The sequence below is a fragment of the Crocuta crocuta genome, unplaced genomic scaffold (genome assembly GCF_008692635.1).
Source record: "Crocuta crocuta isolate KB4526 unplaced genomic scaffold, BGI_CrCroc_1.0 scaffold761, whole genome shotgun sequence".
Taxonomy (NCBI): domain Eukaryota; kingdom Metazoa; phylum Chordata; class Mammalia; order Carnivora; family Hyaenidae; genus Crocuta; species Crocuta crocuta.
The window spans coordinates 713,298-732,414 of NW_027528354.1; the positions used below are offsets into that span (position 1 = coordinate 713,298).

A 19,117-nucleotide genomic window follows, 5' to 3' on the forward strand; every position below is an offset into this window, starting at 1 on the left:
CACCTAGAAGCAAAGAAAATCTTCTGAAAGGTGTTTTCTGCCCTTTATGCATTATTTTCACAATGGTATTTCTTTCTTATTACTTCAAGGGAAATATACTTATTTAAAGGGCAATGGCTTCAAACTGGAAAATATTTGTTTCCAGAAAGGGAAGAAGATCAACGTGAATAGCTACATAATTCATAAACAGGGCTCACAAGTATCAATCTACTACATTTTAGTCGTGGCCTTTCAAAAGAAATCAGGGTTTAAAAAAAAAACTTAACTAAGAGCAACTTAACTAAGAATTGAATTCCAATTAATTTGAAAAGTCTGCCAGAACTTTGTGTAGAAGTTAGTGATTTTGTTGTTTGGTGGTCCCCGAACTTTTGGTTGAGATGATCCCAAGATAAATTAAATCACTTGTAGAAAGCTGTTTATCAGATGGAGGCCCTAAAACGGCTGCATGAAATCGGTTCAACTTTATTTAAATCCAAAATAGATCAGTTTCAATTGTTTTATGAGAATACATTTGCTTAAGTTTTTTAAGTTTATTTTTATTTCTTCTGAGAGAGGTAGAGAGCAAGTGGGGAAGGGGCAGAGAGAGACGGAGACAGAATCCCAAGCCGGGTCCCCGCTGCCAGCACAGAGAGGGATGCGGGGCTCAAAGTCACAAACCATGAGATCATGACCTAAACCAGAATCAAGAGTTAGATGCTTAAACGACTGAGCCACGAAGGCGCCCCCTTGCTTAATTTTTTATATAGATATTTACTGGGTGTGAGAACATTAGTATTCAGCTCTAGAGAGACACAACCGAAAACTGTTCTGTATTCATTGTATAAGAAGATATTACTACCAGTGAGATAAATATACAGAATGTGTTCTAGATTCTTTGCAGTTCCTTGACATTGGGTAAATTTATGTCATTATTTAGGACAGAAACACTGGGACATTTCATGCTGTAAAAATAACAGAGGAAATGAAATTATAGGATATCAGAAATGGTCCGGGCTGCTGTTTTCACCTAGGGTTTCTTTGGAAATCTACTAAATAAAAAGCTTTGGTCTACTGCCAAAAGGTGGCATTTGGGAACAGAAAACTGATTCAACCTTTCCCTTTCTGAAGTACAAATATGCCCAGTGTTTTCCTGTCCCAGTTTCCTTCTCCTTTCTCTGAGATCAGTGTTATCGGACACTATAAATTTCCCATGTAGTAGGTCACCGAATAAACAGAGGTGTATGATAACAAACAGTTGGATGTAGATGTCTTCCTGTCTAACTGTTTTGGCCAGAAAAGATGGGTAATTTCTCCTGTGAGATGGTTTAGGGAAAAATTCTAACTTAGAGTTGTCCAGAACCTGATCCCACCCAGATTGCTTCCAGCACCCCACCACTACAAAGAACGACTTGCTGAACATCCTCATACATGAGCCTTTATGGACCCGCATAAAAATCTTTTTGGGATATACACCCAAAGTAGAACACTGAATCATCAGGTGTGCATATATTTAATCTGACCAAGCTAGATGACACATATAGCTGTGTACTCTAATGTAGTATATTTGCATTATATAAAATATTCTGGAATCCTACGTTTCCTCCTAATACTTGTCAGTATCCAATGTTCTAATTTTTACCACTCTAATAGATATAAAGTGAAAAATCATTTTTATTTGCATTTTTCTGATTGCAGTATGAGTATCTCATTATGCTGGTTAGCTTTAAGAGTTTCCTCTCTGTAAATTGCCTGTTCATAAGCTTTGCCAATTTTCACTGGGGTTGTTTTTTCTTGCTGACTTGCAGGAATTCCTGGTATACTCTCTTATTGGATGTTGCAAAATATCTTCTCCCAATAAGTCAGCTGTTAACTATCCATGGTTAACAGGAATTCATACTGTAGAAATTCTTAATTTTTATGTAATCAAATTTATGTAATCAAATTTATCAGCATTTTGTCTTATGGCTTGGGGCTTTGATATTTTTCAGAAGTCATTGCCATTCTTGAATGACAAAGATAGCCTCATACATTTTCATCTAATACTCTAATAATTTGATTTTTCATATTTAGTCTTTAATCCACTTCCACGTGGATTTACCTCTGTATGTTTTTCACCGTATAGTGAATATTTTCTACTAAACAATCCATGTTTTCTTCATTGACCTCGATGCCATCTGAATCTTATCCTAAATAATAATACAAATCTGTCTCTAATTTCTCTATTTTGTTTCAATGACCTATTTGGCTGTTCTTTTCAAAAACACTATTTTTATTACTAATGCTTTGACAATGTCTTTATATCTAGGGCTACTCCCCTTCTTTATTACTCCTGTACAAGTTTAGCTTAGATATTCATGGGCTTTTATTCTTATTTATACATATTAGAATAGGCTTATTACTAAGTTCTTTGGAAAATTATTTGTAATTTGCATTGGGATTACATTGAATATGTGAATTAATTACAATAGACTCTTCATATATTAAGATCTTCCACCCAAGGGTATGGAATGTGTTTCCATTTAAATTAAATCACTCTATGTTCTTGATTAGGCTTTTAATTTTTTTCCAAAGACTGTTCTATACTTACACTAACTCATGTAATAGTCAAAACGACCCTATAATCTTTTATTATGCTTATTTTCCAAATGAGGAAACTGAGCCCAGAGAAATAAGTAATTGCCCAAGAACTCATAGCAAGTAAGTAGCAGAGTCTACATTCAACGACTTTATAGTCTATACTCTTAACCACTGTACTATCTCTCAATTTACAGGTAGTTACTTTAGTTTGGCTGCTACTGTGAATGGTATCTTCTTTGTATTATTATTTATTTATTATCTGGTGTTTTATTTTTATCATATTTTCTAATTTGTTGCTGCACATGTAGAGAAATGTAGTTGGTTTTTAAAAATTTGAACCCGAGTGTAGTTAACATATCGTGTTATATTTGTTTCAGGGGTACAATACAGTGATTCAACAATTCCATACATCATCCAGTGCTCGTTTGTTTTTTATTTTAATTCCAGAAATGTAGTTGATTTTTAAAAGTTTATATTTGCATCCAGTGAAGTTGCTGTATGTATGGTATATGGTATATGGTATTTTGAAATATCAGCTGTCAGTAATGACAATTTTGTCTTTTCCTTTCCAATTTTTAAGTCCCTCATTTCCTTTTCTTGCCTTATAGCATTGGCCAAGACTTCCAGTAAGTGGTAGACTTCCTATAGTAATGATCATGGGCAAAGAATGTCTCTTTAAAAAAGCAATGTTATAGATTGTCTCTCAAAAAAAAACCCAGAAAAAGGTTTTAATTTTATCTTGGCTATAGTATATGCAGCACATCATAGAACTGTTTCACAAAAGTATAGGTTAGAAATTGTGTCTGGTGGTCAAGAATCTGTCCTAAACAGACAGGCCCTGTGCGTATCTGTGCCACAGAAATTACTTTTCCACAGGAGACAGCCCTTCCAGGGGACACATAGCTCAGTTGTAATAAACTTGACTTCATTCTGACTTCAAGCTCATTAAATTCCATCCTAAAGCCCTATAGCAACAACACAGCTCTGCACCTGTCACTTGCTTCATATATTCTGCTAGATGGAATTGTTTTTGACAACACATTGGTCTCCATCCCCATGGGGGAATTCACAGACAGCAGCATTGGAAGGAGCCTTATGGATCAACTATTGTTCTCATTTTACACATATCTAAAAGTCCCTATGGTGCGTGCTTCATCACCCTTGAGCCGATGATCCACTTTTGGGGGACTGATGCTAACAACTGAGAGAGCTTGAATCAGACCAGGGGCTAACACAGCTTTCTCCTAATTGGCTTCATCACTCCATCTTCAGTAAAGGTTGTCAGATGTTCATGGCAGCATCTCAAGACTTACAGTGACCTCATCCATCCTGACTTCAATGGCACCCAGAGGAGAGAAAGAGAAAGCATCTACTCTTCCTTCTTGTATCCCCAACGGCTCTTCCCTATTCTAGATTGGCGTATCTGCACAAGAGTGGGCTCTGGTAGCTCTATTATGTAGCCTTGGGGCTTGAGTACAGTCAGACCCATCAGAGGCTCTGAGTAGGTAACCAAACACAACCACTCCCTTTTACACATACCCAGGGTGACTAACACTTGTGGCAGAAATGAGTGAACTGAAAAGCCCCACAGGAGCCTCAAAGCCAGTACATCCAAAATGGAACTTCTCACTGTCTCCTCCAGACTCATTGCCTTCTTACAGACCCCTGCCCAGGACCTCGAACAACCTCCATTCCACCATCAGCAGCACCTTCCTGTCCAGCACACTTGAGGAGTTACCCAGCACCCTGAGAGCCTCTCCTGCCCACCCTCTCCTCCTCATTATGATTGAGGCCCCGGCCACACCCTCCCAGCTACTCCCTCTCTTCTACTCCTGACTCCTGGGACCCACCCTTCATACTACTGCTGAAGGGAATCTTCGCATCACGCCTATCTAACCATGTCTCCTGTGTACAACCTTTGAAGGACCCCCACCACCCTCTAAGGAGATGCTCCTTAGCATGGCATCTACTACCCTCATAGCACAGGCTCTTTGCCCTCTTCAACCTCACACCCTGAACAGCAGGATCCCCAGACCCCGCCTCTGTATCCCCGCTGACTGTGCTTCTGATCCCTGTCCCCCCTACATAGAACCTGCGTTCCATTCCTCTGGGAACAGTCTAATGGCCCTCAGAACATGTTGGGGGCCCCTGCTCCTGGGAGCCTTTGCTGCCTCCTCACACCCCTTGTCCTGTTGAGCTGCCCTCTCTCTGGGCTTCTCCCAAGACCCTGCACATGCATCCCACTAAACTGTAACGGCTCTTTCCTGGACACCGTCACAGACTGGATTCTCTACGGCAGTAGTTCTTACATAGCCAGTCTGGTTTTATCCCTTTCCATATTTAAGATAGTACCCATGGGGCGCCTGGGTGGCTCAGTCCCTAAGTGTCCGACTTCAGCTCAGTTCATGATCTCACAGTTCATGAATTCCAGCCCTGGTGAGGCTGTGTGCTGACAGCTCCCAGCCTGGAGCCTGAGTTGGATTCTGTATCTCCCTCTCTCTATGCCCCTCCCCCACGCGCAATCTCTCTCTCTCTCTCTCTCTCTGTCTCTCTCTCTCTCTCAAAAACAAATAAACATTTAAAAAATTGAGATCGTACCCATGAATAAAATACATTTTTATTTTATTCAGTCAGATTTAGCGTAGGACCTGTTCAGCACTGGGTGTCCCACGCCTAGCACAGCGTCAGCCTGGCACACTGTGGACCACCTAAATGAATAAATGCTGAGTGGATGAATGATGAATGAATGATTTGCCCAAGCCCTCTCAGGACTAGGTGAGAGGTTAGGGTCAGGGAACATCCTGGGTATAGGTGGAAAGTGAGTGGCACAACAGGCGCTCCGTCGGGAGGGGGCGCTGCAGGGTGGCAGGGTGAGCTGCAGGGTTGGGGGCGGGGGCGTCCGAGGCCAGCAAGGGGTCGGGCTTGCCCGGGGACCCCGCGCCAAGAGTCTGCATGCATTTCGCTTTCGCTTTGGGCCAGCCGGAGGCGGCGGGGCCGTCCCCTGAACGCCTGCGGCGGGGCACCCGTGGAGTTAATCCGAAAGCGCCGCAAACCCCGCGGGCCGAACTCCACGTGTCACCGAGAAGCTGATGTAGAGAGAGACAGAGAGAGAAAGCAAGCAAGAGACCAGAGTCCCGGGAAAGTCCTGCCGCGCCTCGGGGCAATTATAAAAATGTGATCCCCTGGGTCGGCCTCGCACCACCGCCCTCACCTGCTGCGTTCACCGTCCGGATCCAGCTCCAGCCCAGCGTGCGCCCAGTGCCCGCTCAGCATGTGCCCGCCGCGCGGTGAGTGACCAGCGGGACTGGGGGAGACTCGTCGCTGCGGTGGGGAGGGCGGCAGCCCGGGAAGACGAGGCAGAAATAGGGACCCGCTATGGGGAGACTGGCACGCAGTCAGCGGTCTCCTGCAGAGATGAAGGAAAGCATGACTGCCTGCTTACCATGCACCAAATAGGATAGTGTCTCCTTATCTGCCCACTTCACAGATTTGAAACGGAGGCCACAGGTGCTACATTTCTCCCTCAGGGTCCCTCAGCTACCGTTAGAGGAGGGCAGATCCCAGCCAGCTTCAGAGTGAGGCTTTGTCACCTCCACTGTTTCCAAAACACTAGGCCAGGAGTCTGGGCCAATCACTTCACTGCCTGGCCTCAGTTTCCCTGCTAGTGAAATAGAGCCTTTTTTCTGTGTGAGCTATGAATCCAACAGCCTTGTCTGAGCTCAACAGGGGGCCCTCACAGGGAACTGGCTTCAAGTCCAGAATAGAGCACTAGCTTCCAAGAACTTGATTCATCTCTCAGGTGTTAAAGGAAGATTGGAGATGGGGGAGGGAGGTTGATGCTGGTAAGATGTGGATAGGTGGAGATGGCCAGAATGGATGGAAGGTAGAGGCAGGCCAAACCAAGCTGACCAGCTGAGCCTGCTCCTCGCTTGGTTTCCAGGCCTCCTAGCTGTAACCGTCCTGGTCCTCCTAAACCACCTGGACCACCTCAGTTTGGCCAGAAACCTCCCCATAACCACACCAAGCCCAGGAACGTTCCAGTGCCTCAACCACTCCCAAAACCTGCTGAGAGCCATCAGCAACACGCTTCAGAAGGTGAGTTTTCCAGTGCTCTTGTGCCCACTTTGCAGCCTCTCTAGGGGCGGGGCTTCTCTGAACCCCGGGTCACCAGAAAGAACTGCAAAGAAACTGTGGATGTTACTCAGGAGCTGTCAAGAGGGGGAGAGGGAACTTTACAAAGGGCCCAACTATTAGCTAAAGAGTCTCAATGAAATTGTGTCTCCAGCTAAGGTGAGAGTGGTAATAAATTATAATGGCATTCATTTTGGCTATGTCTACACAGAGGAAAGTGGGTATTTACAGTGTTCCCTGTAGCCTGCCAACAGAGATGGAATTGTGTCAAGCCCACACTGTTTCTCTGACACACTTATCAATCCAGGAAACCATTATTAGGTGCAGCGTCTGTGCTCTAGGGGCTACAAAGATGAATTAGGCTTGCCCCTCACGCTGCTCGCCAGCTTCCAGTGTGGTGACCCAGTTTGTTGTCTGAGCAGCACATTATAGGGGGCCTGTGACAGAGCACGTCCAGCCTTCAATTTTCTGAGTTTTTATTTTAAATTTTTTAATGTTTGTTTATTCTTGAATAAGAGAGAGACAGAGTGTGAGCAGGGGAGGGGCAGAGAGCGAGGGAGACAGAGTCGGAAGCAGGCTCCAGGCTCCAAGCTGTCAGCACAGATCCCAGCATGGAGCTTGAACTCAGGAATGGAGAGATCATGACCTGAGTGGAAGCCGGACACTTAACTGACTGAGCCACCCAGGTGTCCCCACCTTCATTTTCCAAGGAGAAACTTATCTAATATTAATTACAGCTTCATTCATTTTTTTGGGTTTCATATTTCAATGCAAAAAAAAATTTTGGTTTCTGCTTAAAAGTGTTTTAATACCTATAGCTTTTGCTGGAACAACCCAAGACTGATGTTTTAAAAACTGTCCTTCTGCCTTCCTATTCTCTAGTAAATCTTTCCTGAATTTCTTGTTGTTTTATGAATATCTTAAAACAAGGTCAATGCCACAAGGCCTTAAAGAATTCTTTTCCTCTTCTAATCTTTCACAATGCGCTGCCAGTTGCTCCTCACAGTTCAATCGATCTTAATTAAAAAGGGAACTCAGCAGTTGAAAACGGCAGGGAAATGTGCTTTAATTCCTGAAGAAAGGTTCACTGTGGATAAAATTTAGGAGCTGCAATTTCAGTAGATGCTTTGTGTGAAAAAGCTAACTCTTCTACTCCCCGGGACAGCACTCAAGGTCAAAGGATTGCAGAACTTAATTTGGTATTTTTTAATATCACTCCTTCGTCCAATTTGCTAGAACACAGCAGCTGGCTACCGCAGAGAAAAGAGGTGGCGAATGCATGCGATTCACAGCCCACGGATTTGTAGAGTTGTTCAGTAGCTTTTGTATTTGGTTTTGATTTGGAGTTTGATGCCATTGAAAAAGTGGACCTTCCATATAAGAATCCAAATTTCCGGCTTCTCTTGAAAAGCTCTGAAGAACTACAACAGAGGGCCTATATTTCCAAATCTAACTCTTTACCGCCTGCTCAGGAAGAGTGGCTGCCCATGTCAGTATGAACACCTCCAGGAAGAGTATATAGTTGCCTGTAGCTACTGTAACAGATCACCACAGGCTAAGTGATAACACAAATTAATAATCTTATGGCTCTGGAGTTCAGAAATGGGAAATGGGCTAAAATCCAGGTGTGTGCGGAGCCGTGTCCCTTTCTGGAGACTCTAGGAGAGAGTCCATTCCATTCTCTTGCCTCTTTCAGCTTCTAGAAGCAGCCCACATTCCTTGGTGTATGGCTCCCTTCCATCTTCAAAGCCAGTAATGGTCAATTAATTGAGTCGTCCTCATGTTCTATTACTCTGACGTTGACTCTCCCACTTCCTTCCATTTATAACAACCCAGCAATTACACTGGATTTGCCCAGATAATCTGAGATAACCTCCCAATTTAAGGTCAGCTGATTAGCAACCTTGATTTCATCACCAACCTTAATTCCCCTTGGCTGTGTAACATATTCTCTGGTTCCAGGGGTGGGGAAGTGGATGGTGGCCTGGAGTGGGGTGGGGGGCGGGGCATTTTTCTGCCTATCACACACACAGATTTTATTACTTGTTTCCAAACACGTTCTGCATCTCAAGCCTTGAGGCTCCTGCTGTTCCCTCTGCCTGAAATTCTCTCTCAATTGCCTGTCAGTCTTCTAATCCACTCAGTGCAGATGTCCCATCTCTGGCGAAGCCCTCATAATCCTTCTTGGCACTTCTCACCTGCTGACATGACTCCTAATCATTGGGTGCTTTCCTGCCTCTGCAGCTGAACTTGGAGTCCTGAGGGGGCATAACATAACATAGGCCTGTTCTTTGTCATGTTTCTTAGTAAAGTGCCCCCTTACCCAAAGGGGATATGTTCCAAGACCCCCAGTGACCGTACCGAACCCTAATACTATGTTTTTTCCTATACACACATACCTATGATAAAGTGTGCCTAATTTGTAAATTAGGCACAGTAAGAGATTAGCAATGATAACTGATAATAAAATAGAACAATTACAACATATTATAATAAGTTGTGTCTAAGTGTCTTACTGTACTGTACTCGCCCTTTTTATGATGAGGTGAGCTGAGAAAAGGCCTGTGCGATGAGATGAACTGAAGTGAATGGCAGGCACTGCGATACAGTGTTAGGCTACTGGTAACTTTCTGACTGTGTGTCGGAAGATCATCTTCTTCTGGACCACGGTTGCTGGCAGCCAGGTAACGGAAACAAGAAGCACAGCCACTGATAAGAGGGGGAACTACTTGCATACAATAGGCTTGTTGAATGGAAAAATGATCTCAATCTTCAATCAAATTTACTGACTTCTTAGATAAGTTTCATAATTATATTCGACAGTGCTTTCCAACATGCTTGTAAGATAACATCTGTGTGTGTGTGTGTGTGTGTGTGTGTGTACCACAAATTAAATCTCCAGTTGTATCTTTAGGGTTACATGTTTGTTATGTCCCTCAAGTTGTGACCTTACCAGTTCCGCCTTTACAAGTTATACTTGAAAAGGATATTCATGAAACACAGGTGCTTTGGCAAAAGGAAAAAAACTGTTTTCACAGAAGTAAGTGTCACAGTGGGGTATAGATGCTGCTTAGCACAGCCTGTTGAAATGATTTATAGTGTTTACATAATGGAAAAGCACATCATCCAGAGAAACATGTCCTAAGCAAAGGGAGAGGAGTGAGGGAGAGAATATGTAAATAACTGGTTGCCTTTTGTCGTCAGAAGATCCCAAATTTCCTGCAGGTCAAAGAGATGGATGTCAAGGGCATCCTTGCCTTGGGGCACTAGACTCCTAGGAAACCAGGTGCCTTATTAATATTAGAAACTGGGTGACTCTTTTTTTTTTACAGGCTAGACAAACTCTAGAATTTTACTCCTGCACTTCTGAAGAGATGGATCATGAAGATATCACAAAAGATAAAACCAGCACGGTGGAGGCCTGCTTACCACTGGAATTAACCATGGTATTGATGATTTTCTTCTCAAAGCATGTAGTACAGTTAAGAGCTGTGCATCAGACCTCATCTTCTTCCCAAAAATGCGCATGTTTCTGGTCTCCATCATCATGAGACTTTAACAGGTCCCACTTCAGAAATTGGACTTGAAATATATATATATATACATATATATATAAAACAGATATGTTTTTTACAACATGAGTATACTTAACACTATTGAACTGTACACTTAAGAATAGTTAAGGTGGTAAATTTTGTGTTATGTGGTTTTTACCACAATAAAAAAGATACATTTGAGAAGGAAAATGTATATTAAGAATTAATATCTTTGACTTTTTTTCCTCTAGAATGAGAGTTGCCTGGCTTCCAGAGAGATCTCTCTGATAACTGTAAGTCAGAAAATCAAAGGTTTCAGCCCATATGATGAATTCATATCATTGATGTCTTGTTATCTTTTCTTCTAGAATGGGAGTTGCCTGGCCTCCAGAAAGACCTCTTTTATGACAGTAAGATACAAAACTCTTTCTTTCCTCAAATGCAATAGGGGTGGGAGGAGACATTTTTAGTCCATCTCAATGGTTCCTTCTCCATTTTGTCATATCACTTAGACCCTGTGCCTTAGCAGTATCTATGAGGACTTGAAGATCTATCAGATGGAGTTCAAGGCCATGAATGCAAAGCTTTTAATGGATCCTAAGAGGCAGATCTTTCTGGATCAAAACATGCTGACAGCTATTGATGAGCTGTTACAGGTAAGACCTTCATATTACCAGTAAGAGCACCTACTTCATGCAGAGACAGAGTGTCCCTATTGAAGTATAAAATGTCCCCTTCTTGGACTGGGAGAGGCCTGAAATTGCCCTTCCATACACCCTGCAGAGCCTCTTGACAAAGGGCAATGGTGAGCAGGTCACCATAAGAAAATCTAACTCCCACTTGTTGATCACATGGTATGTACCAGGCTCTCTGCAGATGTTTTCACATATTTTCTTATGTTTCCTCCACAACAACCACATGGGGTATGTACAAAGGAGGAAACCAAAGTTTAGAGTTAGTCACTTGTTCAAGTGGCTTGTAAGTGGCAGAGCCAGGATTTAAATCCCCCACCAAAGGGATTCCACTACACTTATCTTCTCACTCTAAAGGCCCCTTGATGGGGGCACCTGGGTGGCTCAGTCAGTTGAGCATCTGACTTCAACTCAGGTCACGATCTCACGGTTCATTGGTTTGAGCCTTGTGTCGGGCTCTGTCCTGACAGCTCAGAGCCTGGAGCTGCTTCAGATTTTGTGTCTTCCACCCTCTCTGCCCCTGCCCTGCTCATGCTCTGTCTCTCCCTTTCTCAAAAAATAAATTAACATTAAAAATAATTTTTTAAAAGGCTCCACGATGTGCATTGAGAGGCCAGCATGCATATCTGCTGTCAGATATATTGTCAGAGAAAACAACTGGGGCCCATTTTGAACTAAAATGTGCATTAAATAAAAGAATGACCTATCCCCTAACATCCACAATGTTACTCAGAGACAAGAACTTGCTTTGTAATTTTCTGAATCATCATAGCATGTGATGCTAATACAAAACATAGAAATAATTCACCTAAGCAAAAGCCGTGTGAATACCTTGGTGACCAGGGCATGGGATAAAAATAAGTATAATGTCAGAAATCATTGTCTGAAAAAGAATTTATTCCCCTTTCTTTCCTTCTTTGTGCCAAATTACTGTTGGAAAGGCAGTGAACTTCATGCAAGCATCAAAGAATGTTACCATCTAGAGAGTTGTAGATGATATTTCATTTCCAGGTCCAGGAGTTGGGTGATTTGGGCACTGGAATCCATTCTCCCCGGAATCGGACAGCCATACCCAAACCATTCACCCACTCTGGGCTCAGTATTTTTCCTTGTAAAATGGGATGACTTTACCCACCCTGCCTTTCTCTTGGGCTTTTTGCAGAGAATAAATGAAAGTATTGATCATTGCGCCAATATAAGATCTTGCATTGTATTAGCAAATTAATGGGCTTAAACTGAGAGATCCATCACCAAGTTTATTTATCTGTCACAAATGAGTGTCTGCAGCAAAAAAGTCTGTTACTCATGGAGTTCCAATCAATAGCAATCCGTCACCTCTCTGTTCTAAAAAGGACTTAGCTTCTTAGTAGAACATATAAAAATTAATTAGATATTGCAGCAGATGTCATCTTAACAGAATTGTTCCCTTCTAAAATGCAACTCCCACTGATGATTTTCTAAATAGCTTTAAGGGTCTTTTCAGAGCTCACTGAAGATCCATGTGCTTGGATAATGAGTATTTCTTCTCTCAGGTTCTGCCTGACCATCTGGCTGGGAGTAGATTTGGGTCGGGCTTAGGAGATGTAATGAGCGAGTGGGTTGCAGGCTCTGAGACACGTATTGGCTTCACCCATTTCTATGGATGAACGTTTTAATTTTGGAATACCAGATATGTCATCCTCAATATTTATTCCCCTAGGCCCTGAATGTCAACAGTGTGACTGTGCCACAAAATGTCTCCCTGGAAGAACCGGATTTTTACAAAACTAAAATCAAGCTCTGCATACTTCTTCATGCTTTCCGAATTCGTGCAGTGACCATCAATAGAATGATGAGCTATCTGAATTCTTCCTGAAAAGCTGAAGTCTCTCGAAACTTAAAGCCACTTATATAAAAATGTGAACCAAAAAATATATATATATATTTCACAGGATGTGGGTTAAGAACCTACCAGGACCAGGTAGCTTGACCTGGTCCTCTTGAAACGAGTACGATCATTCTCATGCTTGTTTACATTAGTTGTCACCCAGAATTTGAAAGATGTGACTGTTAGGTCCACATGATGCCTTTGACCAAGTATATTTCACATTTACTAGGGATAAGTTGTTTTTAAGTTTTCATGAGCAAATTGCTAAAGAGGGAAAATGTCCTCCCTTGAACATGTTTTTCTTCTCCCTTTAATAGAAGAGCAACAATTTATAAGCTATTTCTGTACCAAAGTGTTTGTAGACACAAACACTCAAGCATAATTTATTTTAAAATACTTATTTATATAATTTTGTGTTAATGAAAGCATGTGAACTAATTTATATTTATTTATGTTATATTTATTAAATTATTTATTATCCAGTGGATTTGAGAAATACCTTATATTCTAAAAATAAAATGATTGAATAAAGTAATTCTCATATTTTTCCAGTGTGTTGGAGTATTTTAATTAAGGGTTAAAATACACATTGTGGGAAAACTGAAAACTCCAATGAAATGTGAACAAAATTCCCTTGAAAAGAATGCCACAATATTCTTGCCCATATCCTAGTTTCTCTAATCTCTTATTTTATTTTTTTTCTAAGTTTATTAATTTATTTTGTGAGAGAGAGAGGGAGAGAGAATCCCAAGAAGGCTCTGCACTGACAGCAGGTCTCAATCCCAGGAACTGTGAGATCATGACCTGAGACAAAACCAAGAGTCAGACACTTAACTGACCGAGACACCCTGGAACCTCCCCTCACCCCAATCTCTTATTTTAAAGGGAGACTCTTGGGGTGCTTGGGTGGCTTAGTCGGTTAAGCGTCCGACTTTCGCTTAGGTCATGATCTCGCGGTTCGTGGGTTTGAGCCCCGCGTCGGGCTCTGTGCTGACTGCCGGCTCAGAGCCTGGAACCTGTTTCAGAGTCTGTGTCTACCTCTCTCTCTCTGACCCTCCCCTGCTCACGCTGTCTCTCTCTCTCTCCTAGAAATAAATAAAAATATTTTAAAAAATTAAAAAATAAAGGGAGACTCTTAAGCCTCGATATGCTCTAATACTAAGACCATCAAATGAGTTCTGGTTTTTGAGAGTATATTTTGTTCAACATCTACATCTCAAAGTAAAATACATAAAAATATTTTTCCCTGTTAACCATAACATGCTGTGCATTAGACAAATACATAACAATATCCTCCAACTGTGAAAAACATCATTAAGAGTCCTTCTAGTTAAATTATTCTAATTTTTGTGACACTTTGGGCCCTCAGGGGAAGCTGTTTCTAAATTACAATGAGAAAAACTCTCCATTTGCTTTAAATTATATAGAACTTCTGCCTGAACCACAAGGATAATTGCCTCTCTTTGGCTTAAGAGATGTGCGCTTAATGACCCAAATATTAAATTCCATCTTTTTAGTTCTCTAAACCATGTGAATTTTAAAAGATTCACCTGGCAGAATACCATGTAATTTTAGCACTCTGATAATCATATTTCTCTTTAATATAATAAGACCATAGGAAAGGAACGGTTTGGTGAGCCCTGCCCCCTTCCTCATGTGACTCCTCCCCACCACATCCTAGCTGGTATGCCTGCGGACTAAGAGGGGATGTGTTTGGCCACCCCAGGTCCTCTGTGTGGCAAACTGATTCGTTTGTTCACATTCTCACCCCACTTGATACACAATTAACTAGAAATCATCAGAAACTAGATCCCAATACATAGCCTCTGTTCTTTAGGGATTCTTCCACAAACTTGAATGACCTACAAGGGATTCACAGATAGGAGTTTCTTGCCTTTAAGTGTTGGGTCTGGGGTTTCAGCTGCTTTGATTATGGGAAGAAGAGCTCGAGGGCTTGATGGGGCTGGAATATAGACTTGCTGCCGTCCCTCACTTGGAATGGCAACTTGTCTACTTTCTGGACAGTTGTCTGTGCCCAGAAATGAGACCCAAGCAGATCGTCCATCTATGGACAGGATTAGTGCAGAAGAAAACAGGTATTACTTTCATTCGTTTTTAAATTTTTATTTATTTTAGACAGAGAGTGTGAATGGGGGAAAGCGGCAGAGAGAGAGGGGAAAAAAAGAGAAAAAATCTTAAGCCATCTCCACCCAGCATGGAGCCCAACTCAGGGCTTGATCCCATGACCCTGGGATCATGACCTGAGCTGAAATCAAAAGTTGGACACTCAACCGAGTCCTACTTGGGTTCTAGAAATTACCATGACATATGCTTCAAAAACATGACTGGCCCTCGGGGCACCTGGGAAGCTCAGTTGGTTAAGCGTCCAACTATAGCTCCAGTCATGATCTCACGTTTCATGAGTTCGACCCCCACGTTGGGCTCCGTGCTGACAGCTCAGAGCCCTGGGGCCTGCTTCGGACTCTCTGTCTCCCTCTCTCTGTTCCTCCCCCACCTGTACTCTTTCTCTCTCATAAATAAATAAGTAAACATTAAAAAACAAAACATGACTAGCCCAAAAAACCCCTTCATAACTAATTACATGGTTAGTTTCCCTCTTTTAAGTCTGGGCCTACAATTTACAAGTTGTATAACATAACCAAATTGTTTTGACCTCTCCTGTTTCCTCTTCTACGAAGTGAAGATGATGCTAGGACCCACCTCAGAGGATCAAAGTGAGAGTTACATGGAACAGCTCATGCAAAGCACTCCACCTGGCACATAATATATACACCATATGTGTGAGCCACTTTTGAAAATTATTAGTCTTTGGGCTTGGTGATGGGGCCCAATTGGCTAAACCCTCTTTTGCTACTGTTTTATCTGTGAAATTCAGAAAACAGTAGCCCCTATTGTAGTGCTGTTGTGAGGATTGCATGGCACAGGATAGTGCTGCGTCTAGTCACTGCTCACTGTCAATTTTTTCAAAGTGTTTAGGTTGTTGAAAGATTTCAGTGATGCCCTGTCCCTGCACAGCAGGTCACAGGTACGGTCAGGTGTCTGGTGCAAGTCCCTGCCTTCACACCACAAAGGCTGGGGAGCAAAGTAACCCAGTAAGACTGAGGTTCCCCACCCAAAAATACTTTCCGGTCCTAAAGTCTGTAAGAGAGTCATTTGATTAACAAATTATTTTTAAAAGAAAATAAACGGTGAAAGTGTTCGTCACACCTGAGGGTGACTCAATCAGTGAATGAACACCACCAACAGCTGACAGCTGTCCCACTGAGGGCCCAGAGCTTTGAGATAAGGGAACAGTTCTGGGGAGCGGTCTGGCCAGACACCCAAGGAGGGGTACTGGACAACTCAAGAGATGCAAAAGCACCTTAGATACCCTAATGAGGAAGGAAAACAGAGGGACAGAAAGGGAAGGAAAAACTGCTTTGTCTGGGGCCCAGCACTGCAGAAATGGCGAGTCCTCTTGGCCATATCACCCTGAACCATTGAGGCACTGTCTTTGTTGAAGACAACATACGGTTCTAGCTAGCATAATGTGCCTTCCTGGTTTAAGGCAAAATACAATACTACCACAGACTGAATGTGTCCCCTTAAAAATCCTATGTTGGAGGCCTGCTCCCCCAGGCAATGGTACTTAGAGATGAGGCATTAGGAGGTGAATTAGGTCATGAGCATGGAGCCCTGATTAGTGGGACTAGTGCCTTTGTAAGAAGAGACTGGGAGAGGGGTGCCTGGATGGTTCAGTCGGTTAAGCATCCGACTCTTGCTTTCGGCTGAGGTAATGGTCTCATGGTTTATGGGATCAAGCCTCACATGAGGCTCTATGCTAACAGCAGGGAAACTTCCCTGGGATTCTCTCTCCCTGTCTCTGCCCCTTCCCCCCTGGCGTGTACATGTGCTCTCTCTCTCTCTCTAAATCAATCAATAAAATTTTTTTTTTAATTAAAGGAAAAAAGAGACTGGGAGAGACCCTCTGACCCCCACATGAGGACACGGTGACAAGTGGCTGTGTACAAGCCAGGATGAGAGCCCTCACCAGAAACCAAATCTGCTAGCATTCTGATCTCAAACTTCCCAGCCTCTGGAACTGTGAGAAATGAATGTCTGTTGTTTAAGCCACTCAGTCTGTGGTATTTTGGTGTAACAGTCTGAGCTGACCAAGAAATCTATTTTAAATAAAGTCCAACCACGTTTTAAAAAATTGATTTATATCCGTTTTTTTTTGGTTGAAATGTATTTGGTGAGAACAAGTCAAAAACTTTAGTTGTATTTATGTATCTTTCAATATGACATTAAAAATGTAAATGTGGAAAGGCATATGGTTAGTTCAGTCAGTAGAGCATGCAACTCTTGAACTCAGGGTCCTAAGTTCAAGCCCCATTTTGGGCGTTGAGCTTACTTAAATATATGAATGTGAATTAGAACATCAATATAACGTCAGAGCCAATATATTTATGTAACCTTGTTTAGAAGCAATATTAACTTATGCTTACTGGGTGCTAACTAAATGCCAGGTATGTTTCTAAGTGTTTACCAGAAAATGCATAAAATCCTCCCAATAATCCTAAAAGGAGCAACAATTATCTTCCCCCCAACCCTTTTTTTTTTAAGTTTATTTATTTTGAGAGAGAAAGTGCAAGCAAGGAAAGGGCAGAGAGAGAGGAAGAGAGAGAGAACGCCAAGCAGGCTTCATGTTGCCAGCACAGAGCCAGACTCAGGGCTCAAACTCACAAACCATGCACTCATGACCTGAGCCGAAGACAGACACTTAACTGACTGAGCCACCAGGGCACCCCTACTTTCTGCTTTTTATAGATGAAGAATCTAAGGTAAGAAACCATATAATCTTGCATGATGAGTGACAGGTGTTGTGATTTAACTCCAGGTGGCCTGGTTCCAGCCTGTGCAACCACTGCAGACTTCTGCCTTTGGTATTAAGGGCCCAGTGAGTCAAGGGACATCGTTGTCATAACCATACAAACATCGTCAGGGTTATTTATACATCTTCACTTCCCCTCACTATACCATGAGAACCTCAAGTATGGGAAATGTCATGTTACTCATGTCTATGTGTCCTTAGGCCCAGGCACTTAAAAGTGGTAGAAAGTGAGAGAATGGCTAATCTTCATGGGTTCCCATATGTTTCTCATTTCTTTTTCTAATCTAGGAATAAAGAGAAAATCTTCAGTCTTTAAAAATCATACCATTCCCCAATTACCAAAAAAAAGGTTTTTTTAATTGTAAAATGCATATGCTTGCTTGGTTCAAAACATTTATACATGCTCACAATGGGGAAAAATCCAAAATTCGTAAGCCTGTTGATTTATGTAATTCGCGTTATCTACGGTTTGGCATGATGTGGTCACTGCCATTAGAAGCCATACACCAACACTTCACACTGGTGAACCAATGAGTGGTCTACTTGCCCTTGCACATGACTTCCACACAAACCACTCAATGGTAGTTTCAATAGTCCCAGGCGATCATCTCATTGGCTGGTTCCCACACTGCCCCTGGCAGGAGAGGGCCACAGGTCCAGCCAGGCTCCTCAACACTCCCTCGAAAGCCCTTGGTAAACCCCTCCCAGAGAAGCTCCACTTCTGAATGCTTTAACACCCCTATAAGTGCACAGAGCACACCCTCTTCTAAAAATGAACGCAAGCTAGAGTTTCCAGTAAACAACAAGAATGGATGGCCACAGGATAAAGATGGCTGACTAACTCCAGGCTGTCTTGTCTAACCAGGAATCTACGTCATGACTGTAACAGACTGGATCTAAATCCTCCAGCAGGCTTCAGGGCAGAGCTGGAGGTCCCTAGGACCTGAGGGAAAACCTCAGAACTCCACGCTCAGAATTCAACCCCAGGGCCTCTGTGTTAGTATCAGCAGCTACAGACCCTCAGGATGTAGGCTGGAAAAGACACAATCCCGGCAGTAAATCCCTGGTCATGCAGTTGGGATCACACCCTCCAGCAAGTAGTGTGCAGCTTTACCCCAAGAAGGACTTCCAGTAACAGGCAACGGGCTAAACCAACAGCTGAAAACCACCATCCTCGTGAGAACACCTTACCAGCAAATACGATGGCCTCTTCAGAAAATGGAGTGAAAATGTGCTTCCACATGACAATGCGGGGGAGGAAAATTTTCCCCTAAAGCAATTCAATAACATTAAAAATGAGCCTCAGATGTGCAGGAAAACCCCTTTGGAGGGATACATAGGTGAGGAACTAACAAGAATCCACCTGGTTTTAAATAAAAACGCACCTTTCAATACACTCAGTCATTCCTGGAGTGAGGACAGTTAAGGGGGCAAGGGGATG

General features: G+C 42.6%; 1 protein-coding gene across 1 annotated transcript; it reads left to right on the forward strand.

Moving 5' to 3' along the window:
• The first annotated feature begins 5,790 nt into the window (after positions 1-5,790).
• IL12A (interleukin 12A) lies at positions 5,791-13,201 on the forward strand. Its single transcript, XM_077753767.1, has 7 exons — positions 5,791-5,843; positions 6,497-6,651; positions 10,020-10,133; positions 10,475-10,516; positions 10,592-10,633; positions 10,736-10,879; positions 12,615-13,201. The coding sequence occupies exons 1-7, from the start codon at positions 5,828-5,830 to the stop codon at positions 12,768-12,770; spliced, it is 669 nt and encodes a 222-aa protein (XP_077609893.1). The 5' UTR covers positions 5,791-5,827; the 3' UTR covers positions 12,771-13,201.
• The last annotated feature ends 5,916 nt before the right edge of the window (positions 13,202-19,117 follow it).

Coding starts and splice junctions, on each gene's coding strand:
- IL12A (XM_077753767.1), top strand. Junction 6,652..10,019: donor TCAGCAACACGCTTCAGAAG/GTGAGTTTTCCA, acceptor TTTTTTTTACAG/GCTAGACAAACTCTAGAATT. Junction 10,880..12,614: donor CTATTGATGAGCTGTTACAG/GTAAGACCTTCA, acceptor TTATTCCCCTAG/GCCCTGAATGTCAACAGTGT.